The following is a 23935-nucleotide window of genomic DNA, read 5'->3' as shown; positions in this document are numbered from 1 at the left end:
TCACAGTTTTGAAAGTATATGTTAAGCAAGTTGCTGAAGGTCACACAGTGAATCAGTGAGTGAACGGGGGACCTTCTAGTTACAGGGCCTTTTCTTTAACCACTAGACCATGCAATTCTGGTTATTCTTCATATAAATATAACTCATGAGTAAATATTTCAGTGTGGGAGTGGGGGGTGTGCTCTTGCTGACTCAAGCTTTCTGTCTCCCAGACAGCAGATACAGGCAGATTAAAAAGTACAATTGCCTGGAAACCATAAAGTTTCCAAATATCCAATTTCAGTAAACTGACTTGCTTCAAATGCTCTTTAAAATGGAAGACATCACCGATTCGCTGCTTCCACCAGCCTCAGCTTTGCTGTTCGGCTAAATTGTAGTTGTTAAACAAAGCCAGTCTTTGTGTTTGGTAAAAATTTTGGAAGTTGAGAGATCTGACAGCACTAAGTGACGGCATCTCCTACAGTACTGTAGGTCCTCTTCTCTCGGCCTTTCCAGGGAAGCAGCAGAATTACTACTGTGCAGATGGAGACCCCTACTGGGTATTCATGGAACTACAAGTAATAGAAGACCAAACAAAAAGAACACTGCCTATTTTAAAGCTTTGTTGTTTTGCATGTTTAAACGATTGACATGATCAACAAGAGTGTTGTGGAAGATAGTGGGAGCCAATGCCCTGCAAGTCCAGTGTCCTGGCCCACTCCCCCCAGGTATGGTCCTTAACCGTGTCCATGCTTAGCGGCAGCATTACCTTGTGCATACCTTTCAAGTGTATCTCATGCTGTCTGCAACCTGTTCATCATTTATTAACGCCATGCACAACAGTGATGAATTGTAGATATATTAATAATATGCAAGCAAGTACTGTCCCTGTCCTTTTTTTCCCCTGGTTCACAGTCATAAGCAAATACAGATGCAGGGTTATTTATATTTAATGACCATGTTTCCATGAATGACCTGGTGGGACATAGCCCTGAATCACAACATCTCTTTTGTGTGGCTGGAGGGGGTGAATGTAAAATAACCCTATAAACTCTAGTAGATGGTTTCAATAACCCTGATTTGCACTAATCTGGGACTATCCAATGTTACTTTAGATAAGATAGTCTGATATTATTGTTAATCAGGATCTGTGAAACCAGCTGTAAGTGAAAAACAAAAAACAAAACATGTTTACACATTCATACTTCCAGGAATAGCGCACTTAAAAGTATAAGCTACTGCCTGTTTGTCTTTTAAACATTACTTCTGAATATACCAGTATTGACTGCATCACCAAGGTTTGTCTGCTGTATTGTCTTTGCTTTTAGTTGACATTACCTAATAACAAGACAACAGTTCTATATGTATAACCTTCCTTTTTAAGTACGGTGTACTGTGCTTGTGTGGCCTTGCAGTATCCATGACACTGTGATTGTTCTTGAAGGAGAGGACATGGGGTTTGTGGAGGTTCTTGCACTTAGGAGACAGGTGAGGGGAGGGAATTGTGGTGCTTCACTTGTGGCTTAATATCCCTGTGGCATTCCAATTGAGAAAAACTAGCATGACTCCACCTCCACAAAATGAGGCTTGACAGAATAATACAAGATGAAAGGGATTCATCTCAAACCAGTTTCTGTCTGTTTACTGTACATGTCTGTCTACTGCTCTGTGGTTATATATAATGCAGTGATATTTATGGATGTTGTGAATGGATTATGGTGTATAATGTAATTAAACTTGCACTTTTGACTATATTTCAACTCTAACAAGCAACAGATCCATACAGATTTTACCTTTCTTTTACTATATAGGTCCTGCCAGTGCTTTCCATCAAGTTTTTACATTAAAATCAGATACATTTTAGAGCATGATTGTGCTCTAATGATGTTTAGATTATTAAAATAAATATTTAGTTGCAAAATTAACTCAGCTCACTAATTTGCTGTTCTGACTGTGTCAGTTTAAATTACTTATGTATTTAAAATTGTAGTTACCACATAGGTGTAGTTATCATGTATCTACAGTGTATGTAATTACAGATTCCTTCTGTTTCAGTTGAGTAAGATGAGCAGGTGTCTGGCAGGGCTGGAGAAGCAGAGTGCGGCGCACCGACAGACCGAGCTGGTGCTGTTTACCATCCTGGTCAGTGCCAGCCTCGTCAACAGCTGGCTGTGGCTGCGCAGATAACCCTCTACCTGCACCTTGCACTGAAACTGTAGAGACTTGAGTTATAGCAAGAAATTACGTGGGCCCGGCGTCTCACTGTTCGAACTCAGTAGAGCTGGCTGTACACCGTGATTGTGATAGAATGACATGTTTACTGCAGCTAGAGAGAGACTCTCTGGAATAAGGGATCTGTACCTCTGACTGCAATTCTCTGCGCTGTCATGGCTACAGTGACAGCTGCACACCAACACAGAAATATGGGCTCTGTATCCTGAAGTCTGCTTTCTGCTACACTTCACATACTTTTACAGACAATGCCCTTTTAAATCATATTTCAGAATAAGAGTACTTGTGTCATTATGATAGGGATGGTATTTATAGAGGAGGTCTAGAATGCAGTGTGCGCTATTGGTTAGAATAGAGTGCTAGGAGGCAGTGTGACCTAAGTCTATTTAAAAGCTAAGGACTGGGAGGCAGTGCAGTCCAGTTAGACATAAGTACTCGCAGCCAAACGTAATATTTATTAAAGCAAAATCGATCATTTTGTCTGGAGTTGTTATACAAACAAATGTTCCTAAATACTGAAATGCTTCCCTGAAAAACAGTAAATGTTAAATTGTAGAACATTTTTTTATGTACACAATTTAAAGACCTTTTACTGTCACCATCGGTGAATTATCAAACAAAATAAAAACATAAATACATGTAAAAAAAATAATAACGTTAACTTGTACTGAACACAATGATCTTTAACAGAAATATTTCTGATCTTTGATGCAGCTGATGTCTTTTTCATTTAGGACATTTTAAACAAACTGTGAGCTCTATGCAACGTGTTCATGTCATTTGTCGGAAGCAAACCAAGCCAGCTGCCAGGTTCCTAAATGCAGTGTAACAGGTAGTGTGTGGATAAGGCAAATGTTTGTTGTATTTATTTTTAAGTGATAAAAAATATGTTTATTTACACTATTCAGAAATGGGAATTTTCACAGGAAACTACATAGTCCACAGCAATGGGTAAATTTAACAGAATCGTAAAAGTCGTGAAAAATATACACCCTTATTTATTCTATTAAAACGTGTTGTACTTTTATTGTGCAACATCAAATGAGCAGCACGTTCCAGTCTGATAGTTTGTTTACTAGCAGGCTGACAGAATACAAAATCCAATGTGCTCTGTAGAGACTTGAAAGACTGCATCCCCCAGGGAGAGAAGAGCAGAAACTGCTAATTACCTGCCTCAGCCATTAAGAGTTTCAACCCCGTCTCATCAAATCACAATTAAAAGTGTTTTAATTACTGATAATATAGAAGTGGTAGCCTTTCTTTAAGGTTTCAATCCTTTCGTCATGAAAAGATTTATCTTACATAGTTTAAACTACTGATAGCTAATATGGGCATCTATTTGCTGCGATCTTAATGGGGTAATTTAAAGAGCAATAATATTTTACCATTTGAAGAAAGAGAGGGAAAAAACTAGTTTTACCCTACAGTCCCTTACAGTATATATCAATTGTGTATCTAAGTGCAAAGCTCTTTGAAATTCCTCTTGCTGTTATTGGGTGATGTTTATGTTTGTTTGCTCCCCTGCTTCCCTGCCTTTGAATGTTAATCAGTCCCATGAAGCAGCGTTCATTAATTCATTTCAAAGGCAGTGGCTGACACAAGAGTGAGATAGTTTGAAAAGGAGGAAGGGGCTTGTGCCTTCATCAGAGGCTTCTCCTGAATTTTGATCAGATTGCTGCTCGCATTGAGGATGGTGCATTAATGAACTCCCATCAAAGGGAGACCCGCATCTCCATCCTGTTTGTTTGTTGTGTTTTTATATAAGGACTCTCTGATGTTACACTGTTGATTCATACGGTAGTAACACAGACAACAAAAACAAATGGCAAAAAAACAAAAAAACAAAGCTCATCATATAGAAACCAAGCACTCACACAGCTGCACCCTGGTGTCAGTGGTCAAGATCACTGGTCAGTAATCATCCAATGTGAAGACAGGACAGAGGTACTGAAATATATTAATACATTATTGTTTAATAACACCTGTTTCTTTACATTTCCACTTACACTCAAATAAGTACATTTTGAGGTCTGCATACAGTATATCATAGTATATCTAATAAACAGTCTCAACTCTTGACATTTATTATGGCTTTTACCTTGATTCGTTTTATTAATAAAACATTTTTTTTTTATTATTATCAGTGTGTCACTGACTCCTTACAGCCTATATTAACAGATTGATCGCAGTAGTGTAGAATTTGTCAGAAACCATTTGAGAAACAGGCTTAATATTAATTACTTACTGAAACTTTTTTTTTTACTACATGATTGTGTAAAAGAATGGACTCTTATTATACAATTTAAAAAATATTTAACAGTATAGCCTGGGCGATTCAAGTTCAACCAGTCCAATACAGACCTTGCATCAACAGTAAAGTAAGACTCTCCCCAGCTTATGTACCTCTGCAGGGCCCTGGCTCCTGCTGTTGTTTTCTATTGAACCCATGCACAGAATGTGGTTGAACCCAAGGGCTAGTGGGGACTGTGCACGATTCTGGGAGATTAGTGGTGAGAGGAGCCCTGGGGAGATGGGAAGCTTGGTGGAAACACTCAAACAAACAATGCCTTCTCTAACTGGAAACTGAAGTGCAGTTGGTCTAGCAAAATAGTTCTTTATGAAACACAAAGGGACAATAGCTGTGGCTATCAGGAGCAATGAAAGCTTCCCCCTCACAGTGAGCTTCAATCTTTACCTGAACTACAAGGTGAGACACTGATATAGGTGTGGACATCCATGAAAATACCTAGTTATATTAAAATAAAAAAAAGAAGACTAAATCTCATTCCCATTTACAGAATGAAATGTGCGTAGGTACTGCAGTGTGTCTCATCTGTCAATGGCGTTCATAGAGATGAACTCCTGTGTCTCTTGATTCCCCTCCCTCTTGACAGGGGCTGTGCTCATCCCCACTGGATCACAAGCTCAGCACTGATGCCAGTCCTGCTCTGCAAGACATCTCCACTGGGACACAGTTGATGTTATTCATCCAGCAAGCAGGACTGGAAAGAGCGAGAGCTACACCACGGCGCAGAGCAGAGAGGAGGGACGCTACACAGACACCTAACAGATAGACAGCCAGATACCGTTTTCCTCATTTCCATTTTATTCCTTGCAATGGGGAGCCCTGTAAGGATAAAGTGGGGTTTTATGGCATACCGACACCAATGGTTCTGAGTAAAACTGGATTCCTAAGTGGGTCGGTGAGTATTGTTACACTTTTACTACTAGCTCTGGAGAGCTATTGTATTGTGCAACGGCCACGAGAACATGTTGTGTTTCAAGAACATTTTCATTGATCCATTCATTAAAAGAATCAAGACATCAAAACTGAGTGGTAACATTGATGGTGTTAGAGACATCCCTTACTCTAGCACAAAGGGTTAATGGGGAGAGACAGGCATTGAATAAGAGGAGCACATTCACTTTAATCTGTACATGCTGTATAATCAGCATGGTTGCTCAAATAAACAGTTCTTTGCAGTGTTTTTGTTGAAATATATAATTTATTTTGTTATGCATTGCATTTGTGTGTTGTCTACTATCTCTTAACCAGGACGGGACTTTAAAGATGTAACATTGCTTTTACCTCGCTTTCAGTATAGTGTACTACATTTTGCAATACTTTTATCATAGTGTACCACTGGAAGAAAATGGGCAAGTACTGGGCAATTAGTGTGAAGTTTAAGGGGATGCTGCTGTGGTCAGCGGACAGCTTGAGGTGAAGCCGGGATTTTTTTCTAAACCACAAGTGGTCGTGAAGTGACTGAAGGACCAAAACTGATGATCTTAACATAGAAGTCCAGTTTCCAGGCTTTCAAAGCTAGTTTTCAGGATAATACCCTGGGATTATCCTAGTGGTATTTTTCATAATGGTCAGAAAAGGATCCAGTACTTGAGTGTTGTGCCTAATAAGGGATGGTTCTATTGAAAGCTCAGGTAGGTGTCCAGGGATTTCAGTATGCACCCAGGGACAATGTAATGTGTTGCACGGCATTGCACGAACATGGTGTCCACAGCCATGAAGAAAAGCAACCTCACAAAACATTGAAGCACACTTTTGAATCAGGCAATATTTCTGCAAAGGGAGCGACTTACTAAGCTTGTGCTCCGATGTAAAGTTTGCTCCCCTTTTCTGTGTGGAATCAACAACAAATCTTTGGAATTAGTAAAAAGGACACTCAGGTATAGGCAGCTCTAAATGGACCTGTTTATTTCTGGTTTTGAAGCATTCATAATTTCTTATTGGAGGAAAATTGCTAAGAAAATCAATCCCACTGTATCCATTGGTTGTCAATCAGTATTAAAGGAGTGGTAGCGAAGATTTTGAATTCATTTTCTTATTAGCAATGGCATTATCCTGGGGTCTTTACTTGTGTTTGTATACATCACTGTGTAATATGCAGAGATATCTTAAAGACAGTTGCTCTTGCTTCCATGTACTAAATCTGTTGAAGTTCAAATAACTTCTATCAGATCATGTGACCTACACCAAAAGTACCAAGAAGTATAGTAGTGTATCTGAAATATTTAGGAAGAACTAAAATAGGATCATTTCAATAACAGAGGGAACAGTAACATATTCTGTCACCCTTTTTGTCTGTTGAGGAGTGATTTTCTGAAAGCTTTTGACAGATGCGTTTGTTAGTTTATTATAATACAAAAGCTCGATACAGAAGGTTCAGTTCACTCTTCTGTTTAATTAGAAATGTAAATATCACTTAGCCTCTAATGAACAATTTCCCTGCTGTGCTCTTCTCAGCAGCAGTAAGCACCTCAGTGCAGGACATCTTATCCTTCTTTCACATTCATTTTTCATGAGTAGGCATTCAACATAGATTTCTGGAAACATGAAGCCAGCAGATTGCATAAACATCATAATAATGGTTTCTACCATGTTCACAGTATCACATCAGACTGAATCCTGGAACAGAGACCTTACCTGTATAAGTATGTGTGCAATCTTGTTTGTGTCAGTTTTGTGTGCGATCCTGTTTGTGTCAGGTAGGAGTTTTAGAAGGAATCCTATCATGCAAGCAGGCATGCTAAGTCTCATTCGTATGCAGCGAGAAGCTTTTGGCCTTGGTCACGATGCATTTTATTCGATTTTTCTTTTTTTTAAATCTCACTAATTTGAATGAGCTGACCTTGAGCTGACCTGTATAGATGGGGATTGGACTGAAATAATGAACAGAAATACATGACTAAAACTCTCCTTTGAAAGCTTTAATGGGTCAAGGTAGAACTGAGATTGTTGTGCCTGGTGTTGTCATGGTTGCCAGTGCTGTATCCCTAGCTACGAGTGAGGCCCCCAGACAAGCAACAATAACTCTAGAGCCTAATTAGGCACAGCATTTATTTACATATCTTACACAACTGTGTCACACTCAGTGATTTGTTTTTAGTGATTTTTACTGTAAATGAGCTAAATATTTTGACTAACTAGTATGTTCTCTAATAAAAGAATACTCTTCTTTGCTATCGTACAATTAAGGCAGGGGATCACAGGCAGTGTAGTCTAGTGGCTAGAGCAAAGGCATAGATCAGCAGCTGATACACTGTCACATTTAAATATTGAGGTAGTGTGAGGTTCATTAGGCACCACTGCAAGGAACTCTGGGAAAGAAAAGCCCCGACAGAGCCGGATTCCATGTGCCAAGTAGACAGATACATCCTCATATGAATCAACTCAGCCAGCCAGTAGATTGAGTTCATTACATAGTACAGATGCACTACAATGACAAGGCAATGGGGTATGCGTGTTGGGCCAGGTGCAGATGCAATGGTATAAGCCATTGGCTGGATGGAACCACAACGGTAGTTGACAGGGGGGTTTCTGTGTGGTGTCGGGGATGAGGCAGCCTAAACTCAGATCCTCTTCTCTGTGTTCTAGCTCTGCCTTCAGCTCAGAGTAGTGTGCTGACAAGATGACTGGGCAGATGAACATCGAGAGCAATCAACTTTCCAACCACAGGCTGTCTGTCAAGACTACCACAGATGAGGAGCTGGAGTGTATGGACCACACTCTCAGCAGGTCAGGGACAATCAAGGCTTTGTCAGTCTTTGAATTGCAGCAACAACAATGTTTAACTGTGCCTACAGTGAATGGATTGAACAAAATCCATGTTTATATGTACTGAACTTGGAACATTTTTCAATGCCTAACAAATGAAAGTGAAACATCTTGATGGAATTACCTACTAACTTAGCTGTGTGTCTGTGTGTGTGTGTGTCTTCAGGGCCCAGTCCATGTGTGATGACACCTCCTCAGAGCTGCAGAGGGTGGCCTCACTGGACCCCAATGGGCTGCACTCCCAGAACTCCTTCCAAGGGAGGGGGGCACTCTCAAGGTAGGGGGTCACTGAGAATAGTTCTGTAAGAGGTGCTGTAAGAGGTTTGTTATGAATAAGTGTCGGTACAATGCTTAGTAGAATCATGCAACATGTTACAAATAAAAGCACATTTATAGTTCCATTTGTTAATAAAAAAATTGCAGATATCCAAGAAGTTTACATTGAATTCTTTAAATGAACATGCCAATGCACGTATGTATTTATGTCATATATGGTGTCCTCTGTTTGTATTCGAGGTCCCTCCATCGAAACCTGTGTAGGATCTACACTAGAGAGAGGATATCTGGTGTCCCTCATACTATCTGATATAGCAGAGTTTGCACTAATGCGTGTTGCACATGACTAGTCGTGTGGGTTACTTGTGTCCTCTCTCTGCTCTGGCAGGCTGGTGCAGATGGTTGTGACATTGAGGGAGTGGGCTCACAAAAGCCTGCACGAGGAGGAGCAGCGGCCAGACTCCTTCCTTGAGCGCTTTCGAGGGCCGGAGCTGCGGACCATTTCCAGCCGGGTCAGCAACTCCCGCAAGGACCAAGAGAAAAGCGACAGCAAGGGAAAAGACAAAAAGTATGTGCATCTATTTGTGTGGAGGGAGGAGGTTGTCATGTGTTAGTTAGTGTTTGCATAGAGCATTTCCACAGAGACAGTTTTCTTGCTGTGGCAAGCAGCATTTTCATCCCCAGTTACTGAGACATGTAAACACAGCGAACATCACACTGCTTCATAAACTAGGTAAATTAGGTTACCTAATAGCTGCTATTAGCTAATGCAAGCAATTAACCACATACATTAATCACACCTAAATAGCAGAAATGAATGTCAGCGGCAGAGCTACAGATCTAACAGCCAATACAGTTGCTTGTTAATTCCAATGTATTAACCTTTTGCTAGAATTCTGAAAATATACTCCAGGATGACATCCCTAACCCTATGGTATTGCAGTGTCAATACACCATGTGAGTTTCAAATCCATGGTGTTGCCATTGCTGCTAATTGTGAGATCTGCAAATATTCATGCCAGGGGCCCTTCTGAGTAATACACTGGTATTGTAATCATGGGTATTGGAATCTCACAATGAGACAAGGACTCATCTGGTGTCATCAGCCCTTTTGAGAATTGGACATTATTTTCTTTTAATGGAACACCTGGGCTCCACTGACTCCCTGTCACTTGGGCAGCACAGCTAAACTTTTCCATAACAGGGAGTCACCCTGCTCCAGTTCCTGTGGTTCTGCTATTAAAGTAATGTATATGGTATAAAGCATACCTGTAGCTGTTGTTTCTGATGTTCTTATTCAGCTAGACCCAGGAGCCGGTGGTGACAGGCATGCAGTTGGGGTGGCTGCTGTTTCTCCTCCAGGGAGTGTTGCTGAGCCCATAAACAACTTCAATGAAAAAGCCAGCCCTTGGGGCAGTGTTTAAAGCATGGTAATGTTTGTTCACAGAAAGAAGGAAGTGTTTGTGTTCGACCCTGCTGAGAATCTTTACAACCACTGGCTCTTAATAATCGCCATTCCTGTACTCTATAACTGGTGCATGCTGATAGTTCGGTAAGTTTTGTAAAGTCATTTAATAATAAGTATTTTACTATGCATGTGTTAGATACTTAATCAGTTAGATAAGCTGGCATCGTTCAAGCCATAAGCTGGTAGTTTGTCAAGACTGGACCAATAAGACAAATGTCAATATAAAGCTATGAAACATATGACAATTCTGTGTAATGGCACACGGCCTTCAAGGAAGGCTTATTTAAACCATTAACCAATTCTGAAGATCATCTTCTGAACCTGTTGGTCTTTTGCTTGTGGTGTGAACTGGCTGCCAGATGTATCATGGCTCAGATCAGATCAGATCATTCCAATGAATACAAGGATTTTCTTCAAATTCAAGACACCTTCATTGCTTTGTTTTGTATCCAGGGCCTGTTTTGATGATCTGCAAACTGAAAACTACATTCTTTGGCTGGTTCTGGATTACATTTCGGATGCCCTCTACATTATGGACACTGCTGTTCGGCTCCGCACAGGTCTGTTGTTTGTTAAAGCTGCAGGTTATCTCTTACTTCCCCTAACAGACAAATATGAAACAAAACCCTGGGAAAACTGTAAGTAGATTGTAACATATGTACTCTGTATGCATCTTTAAACAATAAAAGAATGCTGGCAATAAAAAAAAAAAATGGTTATATCAAGGAGCAGTAGATCATGAATATATAATTCTCAACCCTTACATATATATACACGTTTATTTCACAATTTTATGCAATGGTGCCCACACTGCACTGTACTTCTGAATCATTTAAAGTGTAAGAAACATGGAAAATTATATTGATCACATTACATCAGGTCCATGGTATGCATTGTGAATTCAATAAATAATTAGACCCTCAATTCTTAATGAAGCATGTACACAAGTTACCAAATAGCTAAATACAAAAGGCATTTTCAGTAGCATTAAAAAAAAAAAGCAAGGCAGTTTGAAAGGAAATAAACATCCCATCTGTTATGGGAGATTTATAAATAAAACACATCATTAATCTCCCTTAGGTTTCCTTGAGCAGGGGCTGATGGTAAAGGACCTGGCCAAACTTAGGGAGAGCTACATCCACACCCTGCAGTTCAAGCTGGATGTGATCTCCATCTTACCGACAGACCTAGCTTACATCGCCACAGGCATCCACACCCCTGCACTTCGCTTCAACCGCCTTCTGCGCTTTCCCAGGATGTTTGAGTTCTTCAACCGGACAGAGACACGCACCAACTATCCCAACATTTTCCGCATCTGCAATCTGGTGCTCTACATCCTGGTTATCATCCACTGGAATGGCTGCATCTACTTTGCTATCTCTAAGGCCTTTGGATTAGGGTCGGACACCTGGGTCTTTCCCAACTTTACAGACCCCACTTACAGCAAATTGACTCAAGAGTACATCTACTGTCTGTACTGGTCTACTCTCACACTCACCACCATTGGAGACATGCCAGCCCCGGTAAGGGATGAGCAGTTTTTGTTTGTTGTTTTTGATTTTCTGGTTGGGGTCTTGATCTTTGCTACTATTGTGGGAAATGTCGGATCCATGATCTCTAACATGAACGCCACAAGAGCGGAATTCCAGACCAAGGTCGACTCTATCAAACACTACATGCAGTTCCGCAAAGTGAGCAGAGGGATGCAGGCCAGGGTCATCAAGTGGTTCGACTACCTCTGGACCAACAAAAAGACTATGGACGAAAAGGAGGTCCTCAAAAGCCTGCCAGACAAGCTGAGGGCTGAAATAGCCATCAACGTCCACTTGGACACCTTAAAAAAGGTTCGTATCTTCCAAGACTGTGAGGCCGGGCTTTTGGTTGAGCTGGTTTTGAAACTGAAGCCTCAGGTTTATAGTCCTGGGGATTACATCTGCCGGAAAGGGGACATTGGAAAAGAGATGTTCATTATTAAGGAGGGGAAACTGGCTGTGGTAGCTGATGATGGGATCACCCAGTATGCCCTCTTGACAGCCGGAAGCTGTTTTGGGGAGATCAGCATCCTTAACATTGAAGGCAGCAAGATGGGCAACAGGAGGACAGCCAATATCCGGAGCATGGGCTACTCTGATCTCTTCTGCCTCTCTAAGGATGATCTGATGGAGGCACTGATTGAGTATCCAGATGCTAAGAAGATGCTGGAGGAGAGGGGCCGGGAGATCCTGGTAAAAGAAGGAATGCTGGATGAGTCAGCTGGGCAAGGGGGGGTGGGGGAGGTGGAGGAGAAGATAGAGAGGCTGGAGTCCTCCTTGGACAACCTGCAAACACGCTTTGCTCGGCTGATGACAGAGTACAACTCCACCCAGCTTAAGCTGAAGCAGAGGATCACCTTCCTTGAGAGGAGGGTCAAGAACCTGGGCAGTGGGTACCTCTCTGATGGGATGGACAGCACCAATGACACTGACGGAACCCGCAGTGAGGGCATGCAGTGGCCCTCCCTCCCAACCAATTAACTTTATCAAATGCTTTTATTGATTGCTTTCAATTGTAGGCTGAGACTGTTGGAAGGTCTGCTATCCTATGTAACCCGCACAAGATTGAATCACTATATAAACAATGCAAAAGTACATGTGAAATACTAGGTCAGTGGAATCCCAAAGTTATGAACACATAGGGAATGGAAGATGTTCATAACAATGACATGTTTATAACTCTGAAACTGATACTATTTTCAATGATTTTATGTATGTGTACTGTGTTAATATAAGATCTACATCTTTAATATGATAAATAAGTTAAAAACAAAAAAGAAGACAGGAGAGCTATGTTTAACTTGTAAAATTCAGTGTTGGATGTCTTTTACAGTAGCCTTGGTTAAGCTTTAAGTGGTGTGCTTGGTTGAACAGTCAGTGTGTTGTTTGTAACTTTGAGGCTCAACTGTATTAAAGACTATTTTGTTATAATAGACCATCAACCTCACCTTCAGCCCAGAAGTAATCAAACCATTCATAAAGGCTGGCAATTCACCAGTGTAGGATATTTCTGGTTAGATATTAGGCCAGATGTTTTTTTATAAATCACAGAGTTCATCATTTGGGATTTCAAATACTAGTGTATCATAGTTTTTCTCTATTTCATGCTCAACTGTAACTTAAATTATTGTAAATTACCTCACCTAAAGGTCACTTGAACCATAGTGATCTTTACACAGACACGGCAACTTATATAATTTAACTTGTTTAAACATGTATACTTGTTACTCTTGTGTTGGAATTACAGTCTTGTATCATATGTATGACCATCTAAGATCTGAATAATTAATACTGAATAATTAATACTGTATAAAATGTAGCAGTCAGGACTACTGTTAACTGCTTGTTTTTTTGTGTTTTTTTTTTTTATTTCTGCATTTTGCAAACATTTTGATACAACTATATTAGTTACAATAGTATTCATTTGGTACAATAAAGGGCTAGCAACTAAATTAGACCTCTTGTAGTTTCCAAAAAAATATCTGCAAGAGGCAAAAAAGGTAAACTTAACAACATGAAAATATTAATATCATGGTAGAACAGTTCAAAATCTATCAAATATTAACCCATAAATCAGTTCTCAAGGTGAAAAATACTGTCCAGAGGAACAAATGTTCCCAGGGCATGTTTGCAATGTATATAACTGCATCACAAACATTTTTCTAAATAGTGCATGTCTTTCCTAGTAGAGCACTGGATTATTCATTTGAGTAAAGCCTGATTTGGCAGGGTTAAATACTTCATCTATTTTTATAAAACTCAAATTGAGTTATTCATTATTCTTGACAACTTAATTTTGTTGGAATACATTGAAATAAAAATTGTGTTCCTATTTTAAATACTCTTGTCTCACACTTATTTGCTCCTGTATTGTTTTGGTCTTGTTCAAGGTTAAAAGGTTTGACATAAATCAGACAAAGATTGACATGCATGCAAATCAATGTTTTTAGTATACTTTATATGAAAAAGACTACCATTGGGTTAAACATAAATACAAACCTTTAAAAAGAAGATTGCAACTATCTTATAAACAAAGCACAACTGGTCCAGTTCATAAAAACAGTAAAGATCTACTTTAAAAGTAGAAAACAAGACGCATACAGAGTAAAAGCGCATAAAGAATTGTATTCAAAACAGGACATTTTTCAAGGGTTCTTGGGAACTCCATTTCACAGAAGCCTTTGGAAGCAATCACTTGATCTCAGAGCCCTTCCATGATTCCAGTGTGGAAATCATACAGGAAAGTATGGAACAAGTTGTAGATGGCTTTTCATGCAAAGGTGGTAGAATCCATCTCTCTCTGCACATTTAAAGTGACCTCAAGGGTCTGTACCGCTGGGATAAAATGAGCTTTGCCAGTCTCACTGCCCACAGGATGGGGCAGGTGCAGGCCTAATTTACTGTGAGGAAGAAAGAAGAGTTAGAAATATTGGATTTCACCATGCTCTTTAGTGTAGCAGTGCTCAATGCTGGAGCTGTCTGCACAGGAAAACACTAGTGTGCTCCAGATTGAAACATTTTTTATTTTTATTTTTTTATATGTATTTTTTTAATTTAATTTATTGTGACCAATTTTTTTTTTTTTTTTTTTTTTTTTTTTTTTTAAACCCCCCATTTTTGGGAAGGTCTACAGTATCACTTCCCCTGTTTATTAAGGAGAGACAGAAACAGCTACTGCCTAGGAATAGGCAGCTGACTGTACTCGCTCGGGCTGCTGCCTGGGGTCCCAGGTGTCATCAAGCTCTGAGCCCTCTGGCACCTCTTCTTCACTCCAGATGTCTTTGCTATTCGGGCAGCACATCAGGGCATGGAAGCCTCTCAGCATTTATGGGACTTACTTCCAAAGCATATTATCTTTCCTACCCACAATATTGCCAGTTTCTTAGATTGTGAACATTTTTGGGAAGGACTGAGATCCACTTTGTCAAGTTCCAATTCCTTCAGATGGTATTTTGTTCCTTGGGAAAACCATTTTTGATCATTTATATAAATAATCTTTATTTTAAACTGAAAAACAGAAGGTTTCAATATAAATCTAAACAATGACAGATAGGTCAAACCAACGAGACATGTCAATGCTTGATTTTTCAACCCCCTAATTAACACACCAATTGTTGTCTGCAATTGATTTAGATATTAAACCCATTATATAAATGCGCTGTTGTTTAATATATAAGAATGGTTCTTTAGAACCTGAGTAAAAAAAGAGAAAGACTTAGAAGACTTCTATATAGAACCCTCAGGCTGGGTGCAATATAATACGGTTGCTGTATAGAGGGGTAACAATGAATTGTGTATCCATGATACATGATACTTTCTTTACATAATATATTGTATTGTAATTGAGATACTTATTGTGTGTGTATATATACAAAAAAAAAAAAAAAACATAGCTCATTGTAGTTCTTCAAATAATTATTAAATGAAGAATATATGCATTTTATATTTGGAATGAATACATATTTTCCATATCCATTTAAAATTTTGTCTCCTAACAAAATGGTTCATCATTAAATGACCATTTGATCTTAGCATGCATCATACATGTAACTCATCAGAACCATCACATGTATGACCGGCATACTGTGATATGTACCATATTATGACATTAGTATATCGTTACACCCCTATTGCTGTAGATGAGGTGATGTTTCTATTGTGTCTTCGCATTCAAAACACTTTCAGCAAAAGTAATATTATGCAGTTATTTCTGAGGGTGTAGGTGCAGGTAACTTCACTGCTAGTTATTATTTTATTTTATTTTTCATTTTGCCTAAGAGTTTTATTCTTTAACTGCATAGTGACACCCAGTGGCAAGATTATGTAGTGCAGTCCTTTATCTACGGTAGTTCTATTTCACACCATTCTTAGAAGACCAAATTCCAAGCAATTCCTTGCAGAAAAAAAGATGCCGACTTTCACATAAGCAGATACATATTCTGCAGTAGTGTGTTAATTTATATGTTTACTACGCAACAAAATATTAACTATACATGTAAGTTATACAGTGGAGCTGCTAGTATGGAAGTATGCACAGATGATCATTAAACCACCCTTTGTGATAAAAAGGTCAATTATTGTGATTACAAGATTACAATTATACAATACCACAGATTGTCAATCAAAGAAAAACTATTAAAACATGCATGCCCCATAAGGTAACATGCCATCATTTCCTTGATATATCAAGATTTTTTTTGTTGTTGTTTTACTTAGTTTTTTTTACCTTACTGATAATTATGTCATGACATAAACGGTTGCATGAACAACAAATACTGATTGCTTTCTTGGAGTTTTTCAATGTCAAGACAATGCCTCTTTTTTGTGCAGAGGCTGGGTTCTCACTTTCTGAGTGTTAGTTTAAAATATACAATTTGAACAGCTAGATATCTGTTATCTGCATTTGAATGACATAACTGACACTTGTAATTACATTTGTAAGTATGTATTCAACAATATCATCGTCTTGCTTGTAAAATGTTTCGATAGGGCAGACAATTATCTGTAGGCAAATGACCATGTGACCCACTTATCTGCTTTTGATTACATTATACTCGTCATTTGTCATCATGATATATGCTAGTCTGCATGTTGACCCACTTCTGAAAACTATACTGTGTTACCAATGTAGTCCGTATGTTAATAACATACCTTGTTGAGCATTTACAGTAAACTGCAAGGTACTGTATCATGTGTGTTCTGCACACAGTTACTGTACAAAGACAGACGTCTTACCATTTGGTTCACATTTTGCTGGGCCAATGTGACCAGGTCCTAGGCCCGCTGTCAATGAAACAGGCTAAAATAAATAAATAAAAACACAATACATCCGAAACCGAATATACACTTGGTGATTTTATCGTTGTTATCAAATTTTATGATTTTTATCAGAGAAATTTCTTCAACTGAAAAATATGAAACAGTTGTAACAAACCAGAACCAAGCTGCAAGTAATAATAAACAGTCTCAATTTGTAATTCAAATGATAAATACTTGAGTGGGTAAACTAATTAGATTATTGAAAAAAAAAAAAAAAAAAAAAAAAAAAAAAATTAAAAAGCTAGGAGATCACATGTTCAAATCGTACTAAATATAACATTACGTGATCTAAATAATTATAAATACCTGCTCGTCTTCTTCATCGTCTCGCCCCGGTGACAACAGTTTGGAAAGTGCCTGTAACGATTGAATAGAAGAGAGACAGTCCGTCTCGGCTGCAAAAGTACATTCCTTTAAAACTTGAGGAAAGACTACTGAGTTAAATGAAAGTTGCGGCTTTGTTGCTTACTTTCAGATGTTTGAAACACTACGTTTTCCACACCGTGTCCAAACATAACTTTACGTTCATGCTCAATTTGTTGGAGTCCTCGGGTACCATGGAAACAAGACAGTACCGCCCTTATCAATCAGAAAGTAACTGACAGAGGTTCAGCTAATCCAAGAACGCTGGAATCTCTGAACAGCCAATCAAATCAATCACATTGATAATTCCTGTTTGCCAGACTCTTAAGTAAATAATATTCTATCAGTAACTTCTTTTTTTTTTGTAGATAATGCATATTTTCGTAATTTTTTTCTCACATCTAGGTTGTCTATTTATTTGTTATTCAGGCATTTTGGTAGTCGCCTTACGTAGAGTCTAGGTCCTTGCATTCTCAGTGTGAGAAAAAATGGCGCTTTGGTTCGGATAGTGTGGGTAGAGAGAAATTAAAGAGGCAAAATCTATTTTAAAAATATAAACAGTTGTTTGGCCGCTTACTGTTAAGGGTTCCAAAGCTGTTGGTGTCGTAATCGGTGAGTAGATCGTGTATGGCCGATGTGTGTAGTTAGAAAACAAAGAAAACCCGGTTCAGTTTTACTGACTTAATTTAGCACGCACATTGTCATTGGCATCAATACAGTTGTAAATCAAAGACGTGTCACATTGTAAATAAATCCCGCTCTGCTAAAACTTGATAAAAGGAACGTAAACATTAGTAACATGGAAGGCGTCGCACCGATAGTCATACGGAACTAGACAGATAAAAAAAAAAACATTGGTTTCCCTGGTGTTAAATAAAGTTCCATAGATTATTTAACTAAGTTATGTTTTTTCCCCTTCAGAATTCAAAATGAGTGGATTTAATTTTGGTGCCTCCTCTGGTGGCTTTAACTTTGGTACCCCCAAGACGACAGCAGGTGGCACTCCTGGGTTTTCACTGACTGGGGCCAGCACCACAGGAAATACAGGGGGTGGGTTCTCCTTTGGGACCCCTTCCCAGGCTCCTGTCCAGCCCTCTGGTCTCTTCTCCTTGGCTACTCCGGCAAGCTCTGGTTCTCAAACAGGATTCAGCTTTGGAGCCCAAGCCACTTCAACACCAGCAGCACCTGTCCAGACCACTGGAGGGGGGTTCTCATTTGGGTATGTCTGTTTCTCTGTGTATTACACCTAGAGCCCTACCATTGAAGTGCCTAGATTGCCCAGGATGATGATGAAAATGCTAGTCATTGATAATTGTCATATAATACATTGATAATCATTATCACAGTTATCAATGGCTAAAATTTGCATCTATAAATTTTAAAGGCATCAGTACAGCTGATACTGTATTTTTTGAAAGCAACAAAAAAGTGTTTTCAGGGTGAAATTCCTGCCATGTGATGAAAAGAAGCAAGCAAGTAATGATAATTACCCATAAGAGTAAAGTAAAAGCTCAAGACCATAAATGTTTTGTTTTTTTTTCCTGTTCCTCTGCTTCCAGTGCCAGCGCTCCAAAGGTAAACCTTGCCATGCCGAATCCCACCCAGGCCTTGACCACTGCTGGTCTGACCCTGGGTAGCAGCATGGCAGCCTCCACAGGGACAGGGTTCTCCCTTGGGGGAGCACTGTCCACCCAGAGCACAGCAGCCCCTTCTGGAGGAGGGTTCAGCTTTGGTGCTAGTGGGAGCCTAGGGGGTGCTATGACCACGCAGCAGCAGCAACAGCCTCAGCCACCACAGCAACAACTACAGCTACAACTACAACAGCAGCAACCAGCGGCCAGTGGATTCTCCCTTGGTAGTAATACTGCTGCCCAACCTTCTATGGGGTTTTCTTTTGGGGCCACAAAAGTGCAGGTGACCACAACAGCCCCCCATACAACAGGCGGGGGATTCTCATTTGGGAATAGCACTGCCCCTGCAACCAGCCAACCCGCAGCTACACTTTCCCTTGGTGCTCCAGCAACAGGTGCGTATGTTTCAGCCCAGCGGTCTTTAGATAACCCGTTCATAGTTGTCGCGTTTCTTTCATCAATGAAACGCCTGTTGAGACTTTCATTGCTTTTGGGATTGTAGAAAACTAAAACCCAAATGAATAAACCGTTAGTGTTCAAAAGAAGAAATGTCGACACCCCTGATACTGTAATAGAAATATTGCTGCTGTATCTTTCGGCAATGGGATGTTCGACATATTTTTGTTTTCTAGTAGCAAAACAGACCTTTTAAGTGTTTTTTGTTTTTTTTTTCCCAAATGGTATATCTTGGTAAAGAAATGTAATAGTAGTTTTTGTGTATTTTTTTCAATGTATTGAGAATTATTTTTTTAGGGCTTACTTTGGGATCCTTAGCACCAGCTTCAACTGCAGCAGCGGCCACAGGTACCACAACCCAGGGGGCAGGCATGTTATTTGGAGCCAAACCCCAAGGTAGGATTTTTTCAATCTTTTAAAAATGTAGTTTATATACAAAAATAGAAAACACTTGAAGAGGTAACAGTAGGGAAGTTACATTATTTTTAAATAGGCTTTGGAGACTCCAAACTGACATTAGTCAATATTAGCAAACCACTGCACAACTGGAAGTCTCTCTGAGTGGTTGGAGATATTCTTGTGAGGAATCAAGGCTAATGCAAGGAACCGTCTTAAACGTACCCTTGTCCTTCCTGTTTCGTGAGCACTCAAATCTTCTTGTGTAGGAAAATGTGGCTATATTTTACAGTATTTTTTTAGCTTGGTGGTTTTCTGTCTCAATCAGCCCTAGCCTCCGCTGCCCCCACCACCACCCTGGCCAGCACAGCATTAGGGTCCTCTCTCTTCGCTTCACTGGCCCCCGTCTCATCAGCTCCCTCCAGCTTCACACGTGAGTTTGCATGACTACTCTCCCATGTCATGACTACTCTCCCAGGTTATTGTATCCATATATGTTCAGTGATGCCAGCTTATGAATAGATAGAATATGATATGAATAGGCAAAAATCTATCGGACTGATGGAGTGAGTGAATCTTTGTGCTGAGTTTTCTTTGGGAATTAATATGGAAGTGATTTCTATATATATATATATATATATATATATATATAATATATATATATATATATATATATATATATATATATATATATATTTAAATCAAAACACTCTTCTTAATAATACATGTTTTTCTCCGTCTAAAGTTGGGTCAACAGCTGCCTCTACAGCTACCTCTTCAGCAGCAGCAGCATCAGCAGGAGGAGGATTGGGGTTCATGCTGAAGCCTCTGGGGGTCACCACAGCAGCCAGCACTGCTCTCTCAGGTAAGAGCTGTGAGATACTGACACTGGAGAGTGTTACCCAGTTGTACAGCTGGGAGTGAATTGTATATGGTGGAGCTCAAGTAGTGTAGTCTGTCAATTTTCTAGCTTCAATGGGTTAAACTTCAGAATACAGTCCATGTATATGTTTGCATGAATAGGAACCATCTCCTTTATTGTTGTTCATCTGTGTAGCAGCTGCAGTTTGTAAACAGGACTGGATGACTTGGAGATCAAACCACCAGGGCTACAGTGTTTTATTTTTTTTTTGTTCTATAGTCCACATTTGCATTTAATAAAGGTGTACTGTTTCAGCTGCTGCCCCCACAGGTGCTGTCACCGGGTTCTCCCTTGGAGTGAAACCTGCAGGATTGGGCACTATTGGCACCACAGCTCCCCCCGCCACCACCACCATCACAGCAACTGCAACCTCAACAGCCAGGTAGTACTGCAATGATGCTTTTACCTTTCCCCTGTGTGTTTTATGTCTTTGAACTGCAGGGCCCAGTTCTTTAGACACCTTATTTCTTTTAAATTTGCTGTAGCTTCTCTGGTTATGTGAGATGTATGGATTGGCATTATTGTTATGCATTGTGCCTTGACTGTTTATGCCTTCCTCCAGTGCCCCCCCAGTAATGACATACGCCCAGCTGGAGAACCTGATAAACAAGTGGAGTCTGGAGCTAGAAGACCAGGAGAGGCACTTCCTGCAGCAGGCAACGCAGGTCAATGCCTGGGACCGCATGCTTATCGAGAATGGAGAGAAGGTAAAAGAAAGAGTGCTCTCATTTACTCATGCTGCACGTTAAAAGCAACCTTAATTTATGTTGAGTCCAACATCCACTGAAACTCTCCATCAGTGGCTGTATTACAATTTGTAAATAGTTTCATTCTGGAGGAGTCTCCTATTTATACAGCATTTTTAGTTTATTTGATAGCATTGTCATTATCACCTTTATATTAATCAATGACAGTGCGTTCTGTTTGCCCCACCTAGATCACATCTCTGCACAGGGAGGTTGAGAAAGTAAAGCTTGACCAGCGAAGGTAATTTTAATTTTGCTTTGTAGCCATTAGCACATATGTTGTGTTGATAGACAACTATTTGTAGTGTGCAGTTGTGTTGATTACCTCTTATGTGTGTTCAGGCTGGACCAGGAGATGGATTTCATCCTGTCTCAGCAGAAAGAGCTGGAAGATCTGCTGACACCCCTGGAAGAGTCTGTGAAGGAGCAGAACGGGACCATCTACATGCAGAATGCAGACGAGGAGCGAGAGAAAACGTAGGTTTGAGATCTGGAGTTCCAGCCCTGCTATGTAGGATAAGCTGGACAGTTATATGTACCAACATGTGCCATCTTTTGTAAGCAACTCAACACGGGTGCCTTGCTCGATTGGAAACTTTTTATTTGTTTAGGTTCATGTTTTTGTCCCAATCTTTCCAGATACAAGCTGGCAGAGAACATAGATGCCCAGTTGAAGAGAATGTCCCAGGACCTGAAGGAAATTATCGAGCACGTCAACACATCCAGCAGCTCCTCTGAAACCAGTGACCCGGTATCCGGGGGATTTAATGTGAGAATAGATTGCAGATGTTTTTTATTTGTGTGTGTTTTTTTTTTTCCTAATCTGGGCCAAATCTTTTAAGGATTTAAGTGTTGTTGTTATTTTTAAACTTGGGAGATAAAGGCGATTATCGGAAAATAATTTCTGTAAGAGTTACAAACATGATTGAGCTATCTGATATATTTAGTTACAGGTAGTAATTCAATTTGGGCAATTGAATGCTCCTATGGATACACTGAATAATAGAAAACAAATTTTAAGTAGCATTTGTGATCTGAAATGTATAGTCTGCTTTTTTAAAACTAACGTTTTAAATGTTTTCTTTCAGCTTCTGCAAATCTGCAAGATTCTGAATGCACACATGGATTCACTTCAGTGGATAGACCAAAATTCAGGTAAGTTGTTTTTATTTTTAATAGAAGTCTTTATTAGTGAGCTGTAGAGAACAAAACTGGATTGTAATGTAAAGCAAAGGGGTTTTTAAAACACTAACTGATTTTTGTATATCTGTTATTGCTTTGTTTGGGAAAAATGTTGGTTGAGGGTAATAGTTTGCTTCTGGAAAAAGTTTAAAAAGGGAGAACAACAAATTTGTTTTTATTGACTTCATGAGTGAGTATTGAATGTAAATTGTTCAGATAGAGAAGCCTATGGGAAGTTGTGGATTAATATTGTATGTTTGTTTTTTCTCCAGTCTTGCTGCAAAGGCGGGTGGAAGAGGTGTCCAAGCTCTGTGAAAGTCGTCGCAAGGAACAAGAAAAAAACTTTCGTATTGCATTTGATTAAAATAAACAAAATAATATATAAGCACACAAGGGTCTCTTTAAAATGTGTTCCCAAATGTAGTGAAAAATAAGAAACAATTTTATTTGTCTGTTTTGTTAAAATAAAGAATTGTTTCCACTTTTTTTTTTAGTCCTGCTCTGTGTGCATGATTTGTGTCTTTTGTACTATGAATTTAAAATCATAAGGATGCATTCACAAAGCATAACATTGCCATTTTAAATAAATACAGAGCTTGGTCAAGCCCACTGTGTTTGCACTAGTGAAGGGGGAAAAAAACTTCTGCCAAAAGCCCTAGTCACTTTTTACCTTTTAGCTTTAAGTGCCCTTCAACGTTCAGCAAATGGCTTCTATCATCACCAAGAAATAATATAATCAGTATAGTGTGTTTGTGTGTGTGCTCTAACTAAGTGTTTCACACAAATTGTGCTTTAATGGCTGGTTTCACAGACCCTAATTAGCACTAATCTTGGACTACTTTACCTTGGCTAATAATAGTAATCCATAATAAGTGCTAATCAGGATCTGTGAAACTGGCTGGTAAAGTTGAAAGAATTTGCTTTCCTGCAGCAGGTGTGGAATATTGTTTTCTTACTGAGGTTTAGCTGACTGTTCAAACTAGACCCAGTGATGCAGCAAGCCTCTGTCTATCCCTGTAATCATTGTGGCACCTCTGTTTCAGAGGCACTCTGGAAGAAATGTAAATACTCTACTGCTAGTCTGATAATCTGCACTAATATCCCATCTGCTCAAGAGAGGCGACACAAGCAACTGCGGCTTTGGAAGGCTTTTTGGTGTGTAAACAAAATTAAAGAATCAGCATTATAGCAATAGGAGAGGAAGCAGGCAACCAGATCAGTAAACTCCTAATAGAAACTGCATGCAGTTTACAGTTAAGTTTGTCATCACAATACATAGTTTATTGGACAGCTTTCTGTTATTTAATTTTGAGGTTTTTAATTCCCAGTGTAGTTTTACAAACGTTGCATCTGAACTAAG

The 23935-nt window shown here is 39.4% G+C and overlaps 2 protein-coding genes and 1 long non-coding RNA gene across 3 annotated transcripts; 2 read left to right on the top strand and 1 right to left on the bottom strand.

The window, feature by feature from the left end:
• The first annotated feature begins 9593 nt into the window (after positions 1-9593).
• Positions 9594-13337, top strand: LOC121295378 (cyclic nucleotide-gated olfactory channel-like). The gene is made up of 3 exons (XM_041219920.1): positions 9594-10112; positions 10482-10588; positions 11109-13337. The coding sequence occupies exons 1-3, from the start codon at positions 9988-9990 to the stop codon at positions 12539-12541; spliced, it is 1665 nt and encodes a 554-aa protein (XP_041075854.1). The 5' UTR covers positions 9594-9987; the 3' UTR covers positions 12542-13337.
• A 594-nt stretch (positions 13338-13931) lies between these two features.
• On the bottom strand, positions 13932-17624 carry LOC121295789. The gene is made up of 3 exons (XR_005946974.1): positions 17349-17624; positions 17186-17236; positions 13932-14460 (listed from the first exon to the last, which is right to left on the bottom strand). It is a non-coding gene; the product is annotated as an uncharacterized LOC121295789 (long non-coding RNA).
• Positions 17625-17743: 119 nt separating this feature from the next.
• LOC121295788 (nuclear pore glycoprotein p62-like) lies at positions 17744-22988 on the top strand. Its single transcript, XM_041220837.1, has 13 exons — positions 17744-17854; positions 18164-18461; positions 18802-19268; positions 19627-19725; positions 20054-20158; positions 20471-20590; positions 20903-21029; positions 21210-21354; positions 21585-21634; positions 21736-21870; positions 22033-22162; positions 22482-22548; positions 22848-22988. Exons 2-13 carry the CDS (start codon positions 18172-18174, stop codon positions 22937-22939), a joined length of 1827 nt encoding a protein of 608 aa, XP_041076771.1. The 5' UTR covers positions 17744-17854; positions 18164-18171; the 3' UTR covers positions 22940-22988.
• The last annotated feature ends 947 nt before the right edge of the window (positions 22989-23935 follow it).

This window comes from Polyodon spathula, chromosome 20 (assembly GCF_017654505.1).
Source record: "Polyodon spathula isolate WHYD16114869_AA chromosome 20, ASM1765450v1, whole genome shotgun sequence".
NCBI classification, from domain to species: Eukaryota; Metazoa; Chordata; class Actinopteri; order Acipenseriformes; family Polyodontidae; genus Polyodon; species Polyodon spathula.
The sequence above is the reverse complement of the archived record's forward strand: the minus strand, read 5'-3'. Positions and strand labels throughout refer to the sequence as shown.

Bases quoted from the DNA above. Each gene is read 5' to 3' on its own strand.
- LOC121295378 (XM_041219920.1), top strand. From the start codon at position 9,988: ATGGTAATGTTTGTTCACAGAAAGAAGGAAGTGTTTGTGTTCGACCCT. The intron at 10,113-10,481 runs GTAAGTTTTGTA...TTTTGTATCCAG, and splicing joins TGGTGCATGCTGATAGTTCG to GGCCTGTTTTGATGATCTGC. The intron at 10,589-11,108 runs GTCTGTTGTTTG...AATCTCCCTTAG, and splicing joins TGCTGTTCGGCTCCGCACAG to GTTTCCTTGAGCAGGGGCTG.
- LOC121295788 (XM_041220837.1), top strand. From the start codon at position 18,172: ATGAGTGGATTTAATTTTGGTGCCTCCTCTGGTGGCTTTAACTTTGGT. The intron at 21,030-21,209 runs GTAGTACTGCAA...GCCTTCCTCCAG, and splicing joins ACTGCAACCTCAACAGCCAG to TGCCCCCCCAGTAATGACAT. The intron at 21,635-21,735 runs GTAATTTTAATT...ATGTGTGTTCAG, and splicing joins GTAAAGCTTGACCAGCGAAG to GCTGGACCAGGAGATGGATT.